General features: G+C 40.7%; 1 protein-coding gene across 2 annotated transcripts; it reads right to left on the bottom strand.

Annotated features, from left to right (window-relative positions):
- Positions 1-1,876: 1,876 nt before the first annotated feature.
- Positions 1,877-18,584, bottom strand: LOC309705831 (transmembrane protein 184B-like). Of its 2 annotated transcripts, XM_082531840.1 has the most exons (10): positions 18,067-18,584; positions 15,483-15,716; positions 10,227-10,392; positions 5,578-5,668; positions 5,355-5,430; positions 5,041-5,132; positions 4,756-4,925; positions 3,727-3,921; positions 3,380-3,406; positions 1,877-2,865 (listed from the first exon to the last, which is right to left on the bottom strand). In XM_082531840.1, the coding sequence occupies exons 2-10, from the start codon at positions 15,714-15,716 to the stop codon at positions 2,636-2,638; spliced, it is 1,281 nt and encodes a 426-aa protein (XP_082387966.1). In that variant the 5' UTR covers positions 18,067-18,584; the 3' UTR covers positions 1,877-2,635. The 2 variants fall into 2 exon arrangements, with proteins under 2 accessions (XP_082387966.1, XP_082387967.1); XM_082531841.1 differs by lacking the exon at positions 3,380-3,406 and having other exon boundaries at positions 18,067-18,582.
- Positions 18,585-18,614: the final 30 nt, after the last annotated feature.

The following is an 18,614-nucleotide window of genomic DNA, read 5'->3' as shown; positions in this document are numbered from 1 at the left end:
CCCGCCCCCATACTGTGAGTGACATATTCATGGCACGCGTACGTCTGTTTACTTACTTGGCCATTTATTAAACAGCTTTGGAAACTTAATGCAATACACTCACTGGCCAGTTCACGTGGTCAGCTGCTCCTTAAAACAAACAGGCCATCAAGATGAGCCGCTGAACTACAAACCGAGCTTTAGAATTGAAGGCAATTTAAGTGACTTGGAAGATGACATGGTTGTTGCTTCCAGTCGGGCTAATCTGAGTATATCAGAAAATAGTGAAATATTACGTTTTTCCCACGTCTCTAGGGTTTACAGAGAATGGTCTGAGAAAGAGAGGGAGGGGGGCATAACTACTAAATACCAAAAGTTGAGTAAAAAACAAAAACTGTCCAAAACATTACTTGAACAATCGTCTTTCTGTCAATGGTGTTTGCAGGGGTTCTAATATTCTGCTAATGACAATGATGGAGTCTACAAGCCTGCAAAAACTGCCAGAAATGTCTTTTTATTTTACTATTCATCTTTTATTTCTTTTTGAAACATCAACACAAATCGATATAGCATCAAAACATGTCATATTACCAATATACAAACAAAAAAATATCATACAACACAAAATTAAAAATAAAACAGGAGTATATATGAAATGAAACCATTAAAACACAAATATATTCAAACAGAGCACTATACCAAGCAATGGCGTCCCAGTCGTCGTCATAAAGGTTTTGCAGCACTAAGTTTGACTTTATTTACAGCGTTCCTTCCATTTGGATATAGTATTTTCTGGATTAAAATACAATAAGCTTTGCAAAACTATGATCTGACAGTGTTTTGAAGAAAATGCTCAAGTATGAAACGCTCAGAACAAACACACTCGACCTTGATTTTAACTGAAGCAATGCAGGTTTAGTAGAAAGATACACAAGTAATGCGGTCACTGGGGCAGGAGGCGGCTGGATGGGATGTGGGTCACAGATGGAATCCAAACACTTTCACCCACCTTCTATTGGCTGAATATGATTTTCTCATTAGGACAAACTGAAAACGCACACATCACTTTGGCTGGTTTGACTCCTTTTCTCACAAAAGGTTGGGCTGTGATGTACTATGTGTCGACCCACAGTCACTAACTCCAGTCTGTTAAATCAATATACACTCAACGTAAACAGAATCTCAGCTTTTATACAGCTGTGCTCTGCCATTCAAACATTTAGAGCCACAAACCACATGCAAGTTTCATACCAGCCACTGTGTAAACGCATATTAAACATAATTGGATAAAATATGAATGCATAACTTAAACAGTTCCAGCCATCTTTTGGAAAAAGAAAACATAATGCCAACCAGAGGATTTCTGGCCAGCCCGAAGGAGTTTAGTCACTTTTCGTGTCCCTGTAAATGTACTGACAACCAATTTTAAAATGCTCAATATATTCAAGTACAAATGTGATTTCAATCTGATTTAAAGCCTTGTTTTCACCAGCATATCTTCGCATTCTCTATCTGTAGCGGCTAACAACGTGACTTATTTGCCGCTGCTGTCGTAGTGATGCCATTACAAATGACACCAGCAGAGGCAGGGCCGATCTGTGCAGTACGTAATGCCATTAATTATGAGATCACAATCCAGGGCGCATCACAGCTGGGCCGACTATGCAGGAAAGTGCTGCTCCATCAGTAATCTGTAATCTGTGTGGGCGTTGTCCTTCCGTCAGTCCTCCTGCCTACGCTAAAAATCTCTCCTACAGCTGTTACCGTGCTTCTCCGCAAACAATATAGAGTCTGGCCAACAGCTGGAATGCCATTACATTACATAATGATGACATCCACAGTAAACTCGTAAAATTTCTAGGATAACAATAACATACACCTTCGAGCTCAAACAACATTTAGATAAAATATTTATTTGTCATTGAAGTCATATATTAAAAATAACCCCTGCAATTCAAAGGTCACTTGAAAAAAACAACAAACCTAAACTTTAAGACAGTGTCTTGTTATTTGGAGCAAAGGGTGCTATTTGGCAATATATAATTACAAAGAGCGAGAGCGCTAGCAGAGAGGTGAGGAGGAATATTGATACTGATTATGAATCAGTGTAAAGAGTAAAGAATAAAGAGGCCACGTGTCTCAGAAGAAAATGGCACTTATTTTCTCCAGCTCATATCTAACTTTTTTAATGCCATAGTGTCATTAGTGCAGGATTAAGATGGTATAATGCAGGCACGGTTATCTGTACGAATCCATTTTCCACGGGTGAATACAAAAAATGCATTTCTTTTCAGCGATGGCCTAAAATCACAACTAAAACAACACAAATAATAGCTTGGACAGTTAAAGAATCAACCTCACTCCTCCCTCACTTTATTTGTAACATCTACATTCTTTTCACGCTCCTCATTTCCGTGCTGTAGCAAACATTTCCTTTTTCCTTAGAAAGAACTCTGCCCTGCCTCGGTTTCAGCAATCTGGCAACCATGTGACATGAATCTGATCTTTCACTGTTATCTAAATGTGAAATAACCAGAACCACAGCCTGAACTTCCATGTTGAGGTCGGGGAAAAAAGATCCGATTCTTCCGTGGCTGCTAAAAACTTGAGAAGGGCTACAGGAGTAAGGGTTAGCCTCTGAGTGTGTGTTTGAGTCTCAGAACTCATCATCAGAGCTGAGTAGAAGGGTCTTTTCATTGTCCCCGCGGGTGCTGATGTTACTGTGGCTGCGGGAGAGCGGTGGCCCTCCACTTCGCTCTAACGTAGACTGCTGGGTGTACTGCTGATAAGCTGGGGAGAAGTTGTGGATGGCGTCCTGGACCATGTCTCCTGGATTCATCGTCTCCTTCAGGCTGCTGGAAATGCTCTTCATTGGGGCACAGCGACCTGGAGGTGTGATGGGAAGGTGGTAAATATTAAAAAGAGACACTGAATGGAAGCAATACATGAGCGAAAAAGGAAAGAAACTAAGTTTCCATCCCAACTGCCAGCTGGATTGTCCAAATAAACCTAAGCATTGTTGCAAAGAATATAAAATATATTAAGATAAATATTATCCCTCCATCTGGCATATTTATTATCAAGGCAAGGGTTTACGACAAGGGTAGGACCACAGACTGAACAAAGTGGGAAGGTGGAATTAGCTGACTGCAAAATAAATGAGAGAACACAAAACAACACAGCGAAATATCCATCATTTCAAAATCTAATGGAAACATAAATATCTGTATTTTCTATACAATGCTGAAAATGAAACACTGAACTGAAACACATAACACAAGCGATGGAAATGCAATATTTTTTTAAACCACAATCAAGGAGAAAAAAAAGACATCAAATTCCATTTTAACATAAACAACTGAGTCACATACAGACAAAACATAGCTAACATCAGACGTACCGTACTGTCCATAGATAGGAAATGAGCCTTGAGTGCCGCAGAGTGAAGGAGGAGGAAAAGGAGAGAAAGAGATAAGAAACACAAGAAGGTCAAGATGAAAATAAAAGAATAGAAAAGAGGGCAGATGAAAAGAGAACAACTCAAAAATAAACAGATTGTTGAAGATAGGAATCAAAGTAAAGAGGAAGGGACACAAAGAGTGAGGTCAGATTAGCTTTGAAAGACTTCATCAAGAACCCTCTGTTAATCACATAATAACAATACTATAATACTGTTAGTTGCTCTTTGAACATTTCACTCTCTACCACAACCAGACATCAACGCACACACATAAACATGCCGCTTACCATATGAATCCAGCCTTTTGTCCATGTAGACCTTGTAAGTAAAAGCATGGCGCAAAGCAATAGCAGCAAAGAACATCTCAATGCAGATGATGAAGTTTTGGTAGCCAGCAGCAACTGTTCCTTCCCCCACAGAGAAATCAGCAGAGTTGATCTGGGGGATAGCGCCACACTTCTCCAGGATGGCCAGCAACATCCCTGAAATATACAAAGATAAGATATGAAAACATAAATCAAAACACTGATGTATTACTCCATGAGAGTTCAGCAACATTTGAATCTGTGCATGGAAATGCCCAAAACTGGCACTAAAATAAACATATTTGGACCTGGCACAAAAAACCTTTTTGGTCTGTAAAGCTAACAGACAGGTTGCTTTAAACAGTAAAAACTCTTTCAATGTTAGCGCCAGAGCCACACCGATTAGTGAATACTGAGAGACAAAATGAGCAGCTGTCTACTGGGGTTCTTTTCCATTAATTAAAGTCACTATGTTTGAGGTTGCAGTTCCTTATATGACATATATTGTAGTTTCCTCTGTGATTAATTCTTCAAACAACCCATCAAAGAATTCTGTGTTCCAGTTTTGGTGGGTTGTTTTTAGCACAAAATAGCAGGTATCTGTGTTGGTATGAACCCTTCATGGAGTCTAACCAAGCTTGGTAGGGTTAGATGAAAAATTTGCACTCCACCACATCATCCAAAATTGTCCATTCTGGCAAAAGCACAGCGGCAACAGCAATGATGCAAGAATCAAGGCTTCAAAATGTAAGAGAACCAGTGGCTATATCCATCTGTTATATACAGCCTAGGCTAGGGAGCCAGGGACTGAAGAGATCACCTCTCACCGGGACTGTTTCTACAGTATCTACAGTATAGTGACTAGAATGAGCAGTCTTCCTTGTTCCAACTCGCAACTCTTCAAGTCTGAGTTTACATTGGTCACCTTTGCTAGGTTTCCAGTTGTGTATAACAAGCTACTTCCAAGGTGAATTAAGAGAGGATGTATAAAGTTAATACACACACACTTACCCTGCCAGAAGGAGAGAAAGATGACTGACTTGACCATGAAGAACTTGAGCACTGGGTTATACGGGACGAGCAGCTCACGTGTGGCAAAGTAGAAGAGGAAGAGAGCGTAGAGGGACAGACTCACAGAGATGTTGTAGATAATTGTGATATACAAGTAGCCACTAGCCACACTGGAGGAGACAGAAAAAAAAAGAGATTATATAAATGCAAAATCAAACAGTCATTTCAACTAAAGCTAAACACTAAGATGCTGATGCTCTGGTTGACAGTGCTGTGGAAACATACTTGAAGTCTCCATCTCTGTATTTCCCAAAGGCCTGAAGGATGACAGTGATCACTGCCATCAGTGGTTTTACCACGCAGAACTGGAGAGTTGCCTGCACAGAAGTGAAAGACATAACAGTTGGTGATGTGTGATACCTACAGTCATTCAAGCTTAAAATATTTGCAAGTAGATATTTTGGGTATGCTTACGAACACGTTACACTTTTAGTAAATGGAGAAAACATGTATTAATACTTGTCTGTCACAGTGGACACCACAACACTCAAACAGAGTCAGTACAACCTAAACCTCCACCCAAACTAAAACACTCATACCTGTTTGCAAAACCTGAGGAAGCCAATGGAGTAGGTCCTGCCCCACAGACAGCATGTCCCATACATACAGCTTGACCTAAAGTGACATACAGGTTAAAAAATACACACACACACACACACACACACACACACACACACACACACACACACACACACTTAACATGAAACAACTGAAGTAACCAATTATATGGGCAATTATACTATGAAAAGGAATCAGACTTACTCGATGGGTTTCCCTCTGATTTCAGCCATTATGGCGCTCTCTCCTCCCAGATACTCGTAACACAAACTCAGGAAGTTGTAGATGACAAAAGCTGGAGAGGATGACACAGAGAAAAGGTTACAGTTTTCCAAAGTGGCTCTCTGCATCTGGAAAACAATTGCCAGATTTAAATTTTTTTTATTTTTTTTTAACTGGAGTTAAGCTGCATCAGAAAGCACAAATGAGAAACTGCGTCATCAAACTAAGGAACTGCATATCAGTGATATGACAGGAAGAGAAACCGCAACCTTCATAATCTTGCAGGATTTAGAACTCCAAAAACTAAGCAAACAAGCTAAAAAAAATACACTGAAATGACAGATATACAATGTGATCAACACACAGTGGTAGAGCTCAGGCAGTAGAGTAGCTCACCTACTAATCAGAAGGTTGGTGGTTGCTGCTCCAGTCTGCACGGGCAACATACTACTAACCCCAATTTGTTATCCAGCAGAGTATGATTGTGTGTGAATGTTAGGTAGAAAACACTTACACAGGAAAGACATAGAAAAAAGTACTTGTGTGAATGGGTGAACGAGGCAAGTTGTAAAGCACTCTGAGTGCTCATTTAGTGAGATATAAGAATCAGTCCATCTATCACACTAGTAAAGGAATTACTATGCTTTAATAACTCTGTGTAACTCTAATAGTAACAGTTAGATTTTGCTGACTCTATTTCAGAACTGCTGAGACTGCCATTTCTAGACAGGAAGTGAAACTTATCAGTAGTCTTATGAATGACTAGCAAACACAGAACGAGCCTTTGACTGTGCATCCAGGCACAGTAATTCTTCTATGCAGCAAAAAACACCCTGCAACAGTAAAAGCTTGTGACAGTAAACGCTTACTGAGAGCAGTGTTGGTCAAGTAATACCTAATTACTGATTACTTCCCCAAAAAAGTAATCCCGTTACTTTACTGATTACTTATTTCCAAAAGTAATTAATTACTTAGTTACTTTTTAAAAACACGATTTACAACCTGAATAGGTGATAAAGTGATAGATCTTTCAGCCCAATTCTACTTTTTCTACATAATCCATCATACAGAATGTAATCAAATGGAAAAGTCTCTTTTTAAAACTTGTTTTATTAGTTTTAATCTTTTAACTTTATGCATCAAGCAAAAATTTAATTATATGCAACATTCTCTGACTGGAAGAAATTTGTTTAATATTTAAACCTATTTTCTGCACATTCCAGCACATAAAATATATATATATATATATATATATATATATATATATATATATATATATATTTTTTTTTATTTTTATTTTTGTGTTTACATTCACTCTTTCAAATAGATGCAAGTAAAACACAACAGACAATAAATAGAGTCAAAGACTAGCGGTCCTGTTGCTCTATTTTCACCTGTAAAGCAGGAGTGGGGTAGGCGGAGGTTTACCCTGGTGCAGGTGAGCCGCGGTCAGTTGAAGAATCCGCGAGTTTCTCTGTGAGTTTCCCATTACGTCGTTGCGCACTCAATGCTTGCTCGGAAGTTTTAGGGTTTTTTTCGCTGTAAAAAGAAGTTTTCTTCCCACGCACAACGGACGCTAATGTTTTTGTCACTTTTTATGGAATCAAACTCAAAGGTCAGTACTTCCACGCTTTAAACTCTGCACGCTCATACTCTCTCCTGCACTCGATATATGATCCATTGTTGATCTGCACGCAACTGTTGTCACAAACGTCGCACTTGCTTACGTCACTGTCATGAGACATTCTCGCAAAAAAAAAAAAAAAAAAAAAAAAAAAAAATCACGGTTTTAGTAACGCAGTGTTCCTACGTGAAAGTAACGGTAATCTAATTACCGTTTTTGCAATAGTAATCCCTTACTTTATTCGTTACTTGAAAAAAGTAATTGGGTTACAGTAACGCGTTACTGCCCATCTGACTGAGAGAGAACATTTTTTTGCCAGAAATAAAAAAAACCCAAAAAAACAATTTACAGTTATATATGTAGACCATTGTGTAATTCATCATTATCTGATATCAAAAATGTAAAAACATTCTCCTGGATTTAATATCCATTATTCTTTAAAAATCTAAATATTTTTAGAAAAATCTCAACAAAGCATATAGGGCAGTTGCATCATACAGTGGGGCAAAAAAGTATTTAGTCAGCCACCGATTGTGCAAGTTCCCCCACCTAAAATGATGACTGAGGTCAGTAATTTGCACCAGAGGTACACTTCAACTGTGAGAGACAGAATGTGAAAAAAAAAATCCATGAATCCACATGGTAGGATTTGTAAAGAATTTATTCGTAAATCAGGGTGGAAAATAAGTATTTGGTCAATAACAAAAATACAACTCAATACTTTGCAATAACAGAGGTCAAACGTTTACTATAGGTCTTTACCAGGTTTGCACACACAGTAGCTGGTATTTTGGCCCATTCCTCCATGCAGATCTTCTCGAGAGCAGTGATGCTTTGGGGCTGTCGCCGAGCAACACGGACTTTCAACTCCCGCCACAGATTTTCTATGGGGTTGAGGTCTGGAGACTGGCTAGGCCACTGCAGAACTTTCAAATGCTTCTTACGGAGCCACTCCTTTGTTGCCCGGGCGGTGTGTTTTGGATCATTGTCATGTTGGAAGACCCAGCCTCGTTTCATCTTCAAAGTTCTCACTGATGGAAGGAGGTTTTGGGTCAAAATCTCATCCCATTCATTCTGTCCTTAACACGGATCAGTCGTCCTGTCCCCTTGGCAGAAAAACAGCCCCATAGCATGATGTTTCCACCCCCATGCTTCACAGTAGGTATGGTGTTCTTGGGATGCAACTCAGTATTTGTCTTCCTCCAAACACGACGAGTTGAGTTTATACCAAAAAGTTCTACTTTGGTTTCATCTGACCACATGACATTCTCCCAATCCTCTGCTGTATCATCCATGTGCTCTCTGGCAAACTTCAGACGGGCCTGGACATGCACTGGCTTCAGCAGCGGAACACGTCTGGCACTGCGGGATTTGATTCCCTGCCGTTGTAGTGTGTTACTGATGGTGACCTTTGTTACTTTGGTCCCAGCTCTCTGCAGGTCATTCACCAGGTCCCCCCGTGTGGTTCTGGGATCTTTGCTCACCGTTCTCATGATCATTTTGACCCCACGGGATGAGATCTTGCGTGGAGCCCCAGATCGAGGGAGATTATCAGTGGTCTTGTATGTCTTCCATTTTCTGATGATTGCTCCCACAGTTGATTTTTTCACACCAAGCTGCTTGCCTATTGTAGATTCACTCTTCCCAGTCTGGTGCAGGTCTACAATACTTTTCCTGGTGTCCTTCGAAAGCTCTTTGGTCTTGGCCATGGCGGCGTTTGGAGTCTGACTGTTTGAGGCTGTGGACAGGTGTCTTTTGTACAGATGATGAGTTCAAACAGGTGCCATTCATACAGGTAACGAGTGGGGGACAGAAAAGCTTCTTACAGAAGACGTTACAGGTCTGTGAGAGCCAGAGATTCTCCTTGTTTGAGGTGACCAAATACTTATTTTCCACCCTGATTTACGAATAAATTCTTTACAAATCCTACCATGTGGATTCATGGATTTTTTTTTTTCACATTCTGTCTCTCACAGTTGAAGTGTACCTCTGGTGCAAATTACTGACCTCTGTCATCATTTTAAGTGGGGGAACTTGCACAATCGGTGGCTGACTAAATACTTTTTTGCCCCACTGTATTCTGTGCGGTGGTCAGTGGTTTACTTTCTATTTTGCTGAGGAGTAACACGCAATTTAAAAAAACTGACTGGGCTGCACAGTGATCGCAGTTTTCCTGCTGGCCCAGGTGTTTGTCGGCTAATCTAAGGGTAATCCACAGACTCAGGCTCCCTGCTGCCTCAGCTTTCTTTACAGTTGAAAGCTGCTGAGCTTAAAAGTAAGCCTGTGATTGCAGCACATGGACGACAATTGGGTCCTGGGTTTTTCAGTACTGCATAATTACAGATACAGTATGTTTTAACTCTGAAACAAGAACATACGAAGAAGCTAATATTCTTTTGAATGGCTTCTCCACGTAAACCTAAGGTTTGAACAGTGGGTGGGTTGGGCTTTTGTGCCTAGATCACAATGTCATCATCATAAAGGGTACAAAAAAACTGACATGGAGTCCTTAGAGCAGTTTGAAATCTGAGCTTCTGTCTCACTGGGGTTGCGTGCACGTACACCGACATCCTAACCTAAAACTCTGTTTATGTTTATTATAAGCATCCACTACTAGTTACCAACAATATACTATAAATGACAGAAAATACCAAAAAGCACTTTGAATAATGGTGGGATACATCATGATTTATCTGCTTAGAAGTGAGATGCCTTCTCAAGCATTTGCTCTTTTTCCACTCAGTTGCTAGGATACCTGTCCCCCCTCCCTGCAATCCCAACAGGCCATGGAGACATGAGAACAAAGATGGCAACCTTTGTAAATGAACACACTGTAAAGGCCCTCTGTTAGTGGGCACAGCACATAAATTCTTACACCCTCACACTTACTCTCATTGTTGTGTTAAATGCTGACCATACTGTGATGGCACATGTGGCAGCGTATATTCCTGCGTGCAACATAATAGGCTAGTGTATTTAATTTGACTCTGTTACTTTGTCCACTCACCTTCATAGCAGTCTCGGACTGTGTCGAAGTACACGTAATACTCCTCGTTGGTGAAGAAAAGCAGGCTGAGCCAGGAGTCAAAGGCATAGATGGGAACTATGAAGAGGATCCTAACTATGTGCCGCTGCTCGTTTGGAGAGCTGTAGTAACGTAGGTGCATGTAGATCTGAAAAAGAAAAAGAGGTTAGAGAAACATAAGTTCATCTAAACATATAAAGTCATTTATTTAGAAATCTAAGATTAAACTGCTCCTATAAAAGACACCATCATCTAACAAGGAGCTCCATATGCTGGAAAAAGCCTCCATAACTTAAAGACAAAATTAAACGAGCAAGTAAATATTGTGCAGCACTGGCAAAGGTGTATCTACACTCACCACCCATTTGATTAGTTACTGAAGTTAGGTAGTTGCTGAAGTTCGAATTGAGCATGAGAACGAAGAAGAAATGTAAATTATGTGACTTTAAACTTAGCATGGTTGTTAAGGCCAGATGGGCTGAGTATTTCACAAAGTGCTGATCTATTGGGATTTTCCCACACAACCATCTGTAGGGTTTACAGAGAATGGTCTGAAAAAGAGAAAACATCCTGTGAAAATGCCCTGTTAATGTCAGAGAAGACCGAGAAGAATGATCAGGTTACTTTCAGCTGATTGGAACACAACAGTAACTCAAATAACTACTTGTTACAGCCAAGGCACAATACGGTCGACCTTGATGAGCTAGAGCAAATTGGAAAAACAATGCTTGATCTGATGCAACATTCAGATAGTAGGTCCACACAACATGGATGGACCTATCCTGCCTTGTATCAAAGTTTAAGGCTGGTGGTGGTGGTGTAAAGGTATTCAGGGTTATTTTCTTGACATACTTTGGACCACCAACTGCGCATCATTTAAAGGTGAAAGCCTACAGTATATCGATCTTTTAATGACTGCTTCCAGCAGGATAACGCACCTAGAGCTGGGCGATAGAACGATAACGATATGTATCGCGATATAACTTTTACTCGATAGAGAAATTAAGCTATCGCGATAGACCTCGCCGCTCTTGTCCTCTTAAAGAAAAAAAAAAAAAAAGGTCAGCCGATCCAAATTCAGTAGCGCAGAGCCGAACCAATCACAGCCGCAGCGTCACGTCGCGTGACTTGTTACGTACAGCACAAGTGCCAAGCCGCACGTGTGTTTGTTTGGGAAGCAGCCAGCAGGTAATGGAGCCAGCGCATAATGGAGGAAATGAGTGTGCCGACTAGAAAAATCAACCGAGCGTGACCGAAGAGAAAACAGACGATGGTTCCAATGCCGGAGAGATTGTCGAACGGAAGAGCCAAAGAAGTTCCGTAGTGTGAAGGTATTTCGGCTATTTCAAGTCTGACAAAAAACACTGTAAATTGTGCCGAAAGCAAGTCTGGAAATACAATAAACTGGTGCATGCGTCACACTGTGCGCCGCGTTATTGTTTCGGTGAAATGAATTTCTACAATACTGTTACTGTTAATTCTACTCTCTGCAGTGTTTAAATGCTTACATATACACACAGTTACTGTCCCTCCACACATACGACTCGGTTCTGCTTCTATGCCGCAGCTTTGTTTACTTTTTCCCACGAGGCTTCTAGACTTCTGATTGGCCAACATTTCTGCACGGTTAGGAATCTAGCGCCACCTGCTGCTTTGGCATGTTCATAGCAGCGTTTTCCTTCATTTCTGCCTTTATGTGTGGACGGGATTATTTTTTAAAACGAAAACGGAAAATCTCAGTTTTCAAAAATACCCGTGTACGTGTGGACGTAGCCTCAGTCTCTGACTGGAAGCGCTAATTCGTCATTCGGCTTTTGTCAGACTAAAGTAACTGTTAAAACTGTTTGAAAAGCTAAGCTATACAACAAGGAGAGATTGAGAATTTCCTTTTAGTTCTCAGTTTATTTGATATTGACAAAAGTTAGTCAGTTTTGTCTGTTCTTCTGTAAAACAAACTAAGATTTATTTTTAGAATTAATATTTTGTTTCTAAGTGGAATTGACAATTTAGTCTGTTTCGTTTGTTCTATTTTGAAACTTAAACGCTTTAGCGGCTGCCTTTTGTGTAGTTTTCAATATTTGCCTTTATTTATCTGAAAAAGTCTCATGTTCCTTAAGTACATCTACCCTGTTGAACTTATTATGGGAAATAAATATTTAAAAACAAGCTGCTGATTATTTCACATTTTACTTGTGAGCAACGGCACATTTAAATCTTACAAATATAGTTATTTGGCTTATATCGTGATAGATATCGTTATCGCCTGAAATGAAAAAAACATATCGTGATATGAAAAAATCTCATATCGCCCAGCTCTAAACGCACCACGTTGCAAAGCTCAAATCATCTCAAAATGGTTTCGTGAACATGATAAGATCACCGTACTGAAATGGTCTCCACAGTCACCAGATTTAAATCAAATAGAGCTCCTTTGGGATGTGGTGAAATGTAAAATTCACATCATGGATGTGGAGCTGACAAATCTGCACCAATTGTGTGATGTCATGTCAATGTTGACCAAAATCTCTGCTAAAAATCAATGCCATGAAGAATTCAGGCAATTCTGACGGCAAAAGCAGGTCCAACCAGGTATTAGCAACGTGTACCGAACAAAATGGTCAGTAAATTTAAACCTGCTCATGAGAGCATCTACACCTATAAAAACAGAGATAATGAAAAACCCTGTTGACATGCTATGTATGGGCTGCATAAACAAAGAAGGAAAATGGTATCAGGTTTCCACCAACAACCTAATGTACCACGTAATATTTCTAATTTTTAAAATGCAAACATACTGTATTTAAACTTGCCTATATAATGATTAAATTTCCTAAACTTTATTTAAAGTTTAGTTTAAAAAAAAATAGGACCTAAACTAAAACATGGTAAAGTCTGGCAGGGAGCGTGTTTGGGGCCTGCACATAGAGTGAGACAAAAGCTATCAGTGTCATGGAAAAGGGCGTGCTGGTACTGACCAAATAAAAGCGTCAATGCAAAAATGAAATGTGACCCAATAATTGTTTTATCTTGATTTTCTTGTTTTTATAATAATTGAAGCCAAAAATTGTAACTGAAAAAAAACGGGTTAGTAGTTGTCACATTAAAAAACAACAACAAAGAAACAAAAAACAACTAAAAGCACAACATGAGATCAACATGGATCAGTTTTCTCACTGCAAAACCACAGTTCAAAATGTGCTAGGTAATCAGGGTGGCCCAAAGTAATGGCTACCTCATGAAACCTGCATGTGTGCAGTCAGTATACACTTGCCAGAGTCTGATACTGGAATAGAGTGAGTTTGCAGGGTGTGTGTTGTGAGTGTGTGCTTGATGGGGGTAACTGATACTGAGCTTTTATCACTCCTTTTCAGAGAAGCAGATGGCAGGAAGGACAGGGTGGGCTGCTGTCACCAGCACCTCTGTCTGCGCCCTGTGGCTCTTTTCCACTTACACAATGTCCACACCTATCACCTTTCCTGGCCTGTAAACAGACACACCTCTGGTAAAATAACAAACATTGAAAGGGGAGGGGGGGACAACACACCAGGCCAGACAGTGCACTCACAGGCAATCGTTGTTAGGTGACCCTACTTTCAGCACACACATCTCCTGCTCCTGTACGGTGTTATACTCAAGCCAGGAGCACCTGTTGCCAGAGCGACACAAGGCTATTCTTTAACCGAGTGTGTGAAGAGCATCGGCAAACAATGGAAGAGAAATCATTCAACTATGCCTCGAGGTACAATAGATCCCCCTTACATAAAAGGGATGTTACCTGAATGCTTCAGTGTAACATGAGGGCTGACAAACAAAGAAACCTGACAAGGTAAACTGCTCTTATTCCATGAATTGCAGTTCTCTGCAGGGCTCACACACAGCACTCCACAGGCTTTTAGTACTGCTGAGGTCTTGCCATACAGCCATCGTAAATTGTCCCAAGCTGGATAAATTTAAGAGGGCCGGATTAAATTCAGTCAATCAAACTTGGCACTCTCGTGTGTTCGCGCTCAAGGTTGCCACAAACTAGAATATTCCAAGTTTTTACAGCCTGCAAGGAAAATTTATAGCATGTTGTTTTGCCCATCTCTTTTTCACTGCACTTATGTAATCGTACTACTGCCAGCCCCAAATAAAACACAAAGACATGTATTCGTTTTACTTGTTTCTAATGTTTAATGCTTGCAGCCATCTTAAACCTGGCTCCTAAAGGCTGCTTTAAAGATTTAAATGTGGCTCGGTGACTAAAGACACTAGACTAGGACAAAACTCAATGTCAGCAATTTAGGATGACTGTCTCCCTGCTCCCCGCAAGTCAGTGGAATTAAAGCCATAAAGAAGTAAATATTTCTGAGCTGTGGCAATGGGAGCTTTTTTCATATGATGTCTCCTGCAGCTAACACAACTGGGCATGGTAACAAACAGCAGAGTAGGTTTAGCTGTCTGTGTCAGTCCACATTTCAGCAGGAATTGTCAGTATACAGCCTAGATGCATCAAACTTGTTTTCCAAACAACAACAAATTAGATCCACGTGGCACAATTTGGCTTGCAATGAACCTGTAATGTTGCTGAAATCTCACCATGTGTAGGAGCCTTTAGAAAGCAGATTGTAGATGAGAATAAGTACTTATTTAACTTCTTCACGAACACAGTGTAGCCAATTCATGGGAATGGGATGTTATTTATCACCTTCACATCAAAAACAAAACAAATTTGCAGACAGAAAATCCCATAATATTTGGAAGAAGAATATTTCCTCATATGAAGCACATAACACTACATGTGCTTGGTGTGTGAACATCCACATAAAGAGTCAACCAACCTTTAATTAAGTCTAAATAAAATCAAACAATCATGATCATGATTCAAATTTGGGTTTTGAGTCACTTACCCAAAACACTGACATTGAGATCAATGTTTCGGGTAAGTGCTATGGGCAAAGACGGGAAAACAGATGTAACCACATTGAATGAAACCATTAACAACATGTTAGCAAAGAGTGCATTTGAGTTTTGCCTAGTGACATATTTTGACCAAATAAAAAGCATAACCTGGTTATTCCTTTAGTGAAACCACCACATAGTCAACAGGTTCCCAAATACCCTTGGACTGTAGAAAGAACTCTCAAAACCCTGTAATTATTATTATTTAACCTCTTAGATCACAGTTTACCCTCTCACAGGTAGCTGTTAGTGGAACATTTCATTTAAACCCGCTGACCATTTAACCACTCTGCTTACCTGGTGGCATGTGATCAGAAGAGCTGTCCAAACAAAAAACCCTGATATAGTTTGGGCAGTGGAGGTCATGAGGAAAATTGGCTCATCTGGTGTTACCACTGGGGTTTTAGGCACCCATGATGTGTTGGATCCTTGTGGGGCTGTAGTGGCTGGGGACCCCAGGGTGAGGCCGCTAGGAGAGTCATTCTCCAACCTCTCTGACAGCCGCTTGACTCGCCACCAAAGCTGACTCATCTGAATGAAGAAAGGACACTTCATCAACAAATATGCTTCTTGTATCACACTTAATTTACCCTCGACATTTTTAATAGCATGCATCGATCAACAGAACATGTTCCAGTTTGTAAAGCCTGAATAAAACACTCTTGATGTGTAAATGCATCTCAGTGGGCTCGTGCGGCCAACGACCTAAATCTCATGCCAATATCTGCCGAAGCTGGAACGAGAAAACAGCAAAAGATAAAGAGCAGAGCAAAGTAGGACAGTGCACAAAAAAGTGCAAATGACACTGCACGGCTGGCAGACGTATGAAGCCAGATCAAATGGAAGGAGTGAAAAGAGGAAGCACAAGGTAGGCGGGTGAGGAGGCACTGGTGAAAACGGGCAAAAAACACACACATCAAGACATGGAGCAGAGGGCTGAAAAATCCCTAAATCACACAGTGACAGATCCGTAAGATCTGGTGACCCAGTTTCTCCTCTTCTTGTTCCCAGTGCTCTGCTCTGGGCAGAATGAAGTGGAGTGCAGCTAGAAATAGCACTATGCACAAACATATCTCATGAGAGTAGTGAAACACCTTTGCACAAATTAGTCAAAAAACGCAGAACTAACACGATCATGCCTGTGGCTGCATGTGGTTGGTGAAAGCTGAAAGCAGTAGAAATTAAAGGAAACAACTGCACGCAAATGTACATTAGGAAAATGGATAAAGGTGTTCTGAAGTTTCTATTCCACAAAGCTAATGGAACAGCCTCAGAATCTTGGGGGCTGGAGGGTATCCAGGCTGTGCATCCTGAACAGGCCCATCACATGGCCAGACACATCCATGCTCTCATTCACACCTATAACCAATTTAGGCACAGGGGGAGCACACAAACTCCACACAGCTGCCTGAGTACACCACTTCTGCAGCTCATAATGACATAATTATGAGCTGCAGAAGTGGCATTCATCTCATAATTACACAGGACTGATGAGGACAAGTGAAAACTAGACAGGCGACCGGCCAAACCGGCACTCACAACATCACACACACATCGAGACAGATGCTCTGCTACACTCCCCCGCCCCCAATCATCAAATTACATCTCCCTGCAACCGTCATCTCTCCACCTACGTCAATGTCTTGGCACAGATTTTCAGGAAGGCAATAATCTAATAGTTTGCAGTGAAAACTAATTTCACAATGACTTTCAAAGCCTCCTGAAACACCAGCTAAATATAGGGTGATTGCACAGTGTTGTCATGGATGACTCATGCCACTTTGCCAAAGCCTAAATCAGCTTGTGGCAATGCAGCAACTGGGAATGAGCCAGTGTGTCGCTTTCTCTCTCTCTCTCTCTCTCTCTCACACACACACACACACACACACACACACACACACACACACACACACACAAGAATATGTTTTAGTTGAAAACAAAACAAACAAACAAAAAACAAACAAACCCAGAAATAAATTTAGAACCCTACAGACAAGTCTAAATGCTTTGCTTGTTTTTAATACCACCACAAAGACACAAGTAGAATATTGTTATTAGCATTATTACTGATTTTAGTTGTACTAGTAAATATTATTATTTGAGTAATTAAAGAGGTTTCAGTGTGATCAGGATCACGTTGATTTAACAGCTGAATTTCTATGTCCAAAATGATAATGTTATGTTTGGTTTTGCCATGTTCTGGTAAGTAAACAGTTAGAAAATGACTTTATTTATAGTATGTAAATCAGTTAAAACATGCCATGTTAAAATAAACATACAAATGATCTGCATATTATCCGTATTAAAGTCTGTGCTCACTGCTGTGCATACGCAATGGAGATGATCAGCACCTTGGACTTACACCTCGCTGGTTCCCAGTGGGCCACAGACAAGACAGATCATCAGTCCTGCTGACTGCACCCGGGGAAAGATTTCAAAACATGCATTGTACTTCGACATCAATCGAATTGGCAGTCTTTGTGACAAGAATTAAGACTTCAGGCCAGGAAAGCTGTCTGAAACATACTGTAACACACCAGGGCACCGAGGCTGTGTTCAGCCAGATGAAGTGAACACAACAGGATTCAGCAGTGGTTACAAGTCATTTTTATAGTGTTAAGAGCAGATTAAAGAAAATACACAAAGGACGAGAAGTCAAGCTTCCCAGCTTTCAACCCTTCGTATTAGTGCACACAGCCGTGCTATACATGCAATATCAGACAGGTGAAAAATTCAGGCGGGATAACAGTTAGCACACAAATGCTGATTTATGACAAGGTATTTGAGCCATTCCGTTATGAGTGTTAGGAAAGACACAATAAAAGCGGAAAATTACAGCCGCTGATCGGCGCTCATGACTCCGTGCTGCCGCTTTGCTTACCTCCTCTGCAGTTGTTTGATGTGCGCCGATTTGAATCCAGGCATCAACTTAGCTCATCGTCTCGAATCCAATCTCGAGCCTTTCGGGAGTATAAAAAGTTACCGAGCCAAGCTATTGCATTCAAACGAGGGAAAGCCACGTATGTAATCACTGCATCTTTCTTTCAATTCCGGAAACTGGCTTCTTCTGCGGGAAGAGTCGACAGCTGAGCTTTAATGACGCCGACCTCAGCTGCTAACCAGTGTTAGCGAGCCCTTTTCTAGCCTAACACAAACTTAGCAGTTACTTCTTCCAGTAGAGACAAACCAAAGACGTATAACACGGTTTTAGAAAGCTTTAAATAAAACACGACGCTGAGGTGTAAACTGAGAAAATAACTGGTATTAGCTTGCCATTTCCAATCCAATGCTAATGGACTACTAACGCCGTTATTTCACCCACATCAGCAGCAGCAGTTCTCTGTATCAACAGCAGCGACTCCGCTCAGCGCATGCGCAGTCACGCCTTTGTCGTTCTCCGTGCTTGGCCATTGAACATAACGCAACTTT

The sequence above is a fragment of the Aulonocara stuartgranti genome, assembly GCF_965226115.1.
Source record: "Aulonocara stuartgranti genome assembly, chromosome: 4".
NCBI classification, from domain to species: domain Eukaryota; kingdom Metazoa; phylum Chordata; class Actinopteri; order Cichliformes; family Cichlidae; genus Aulonocara; species Aulonocara stuartgranti.
The sequence above is the reverse complement of the archived record's forward strand: the minus strand, read 5'-3'. Positions and strand labels throughout refer to the sequence as shown.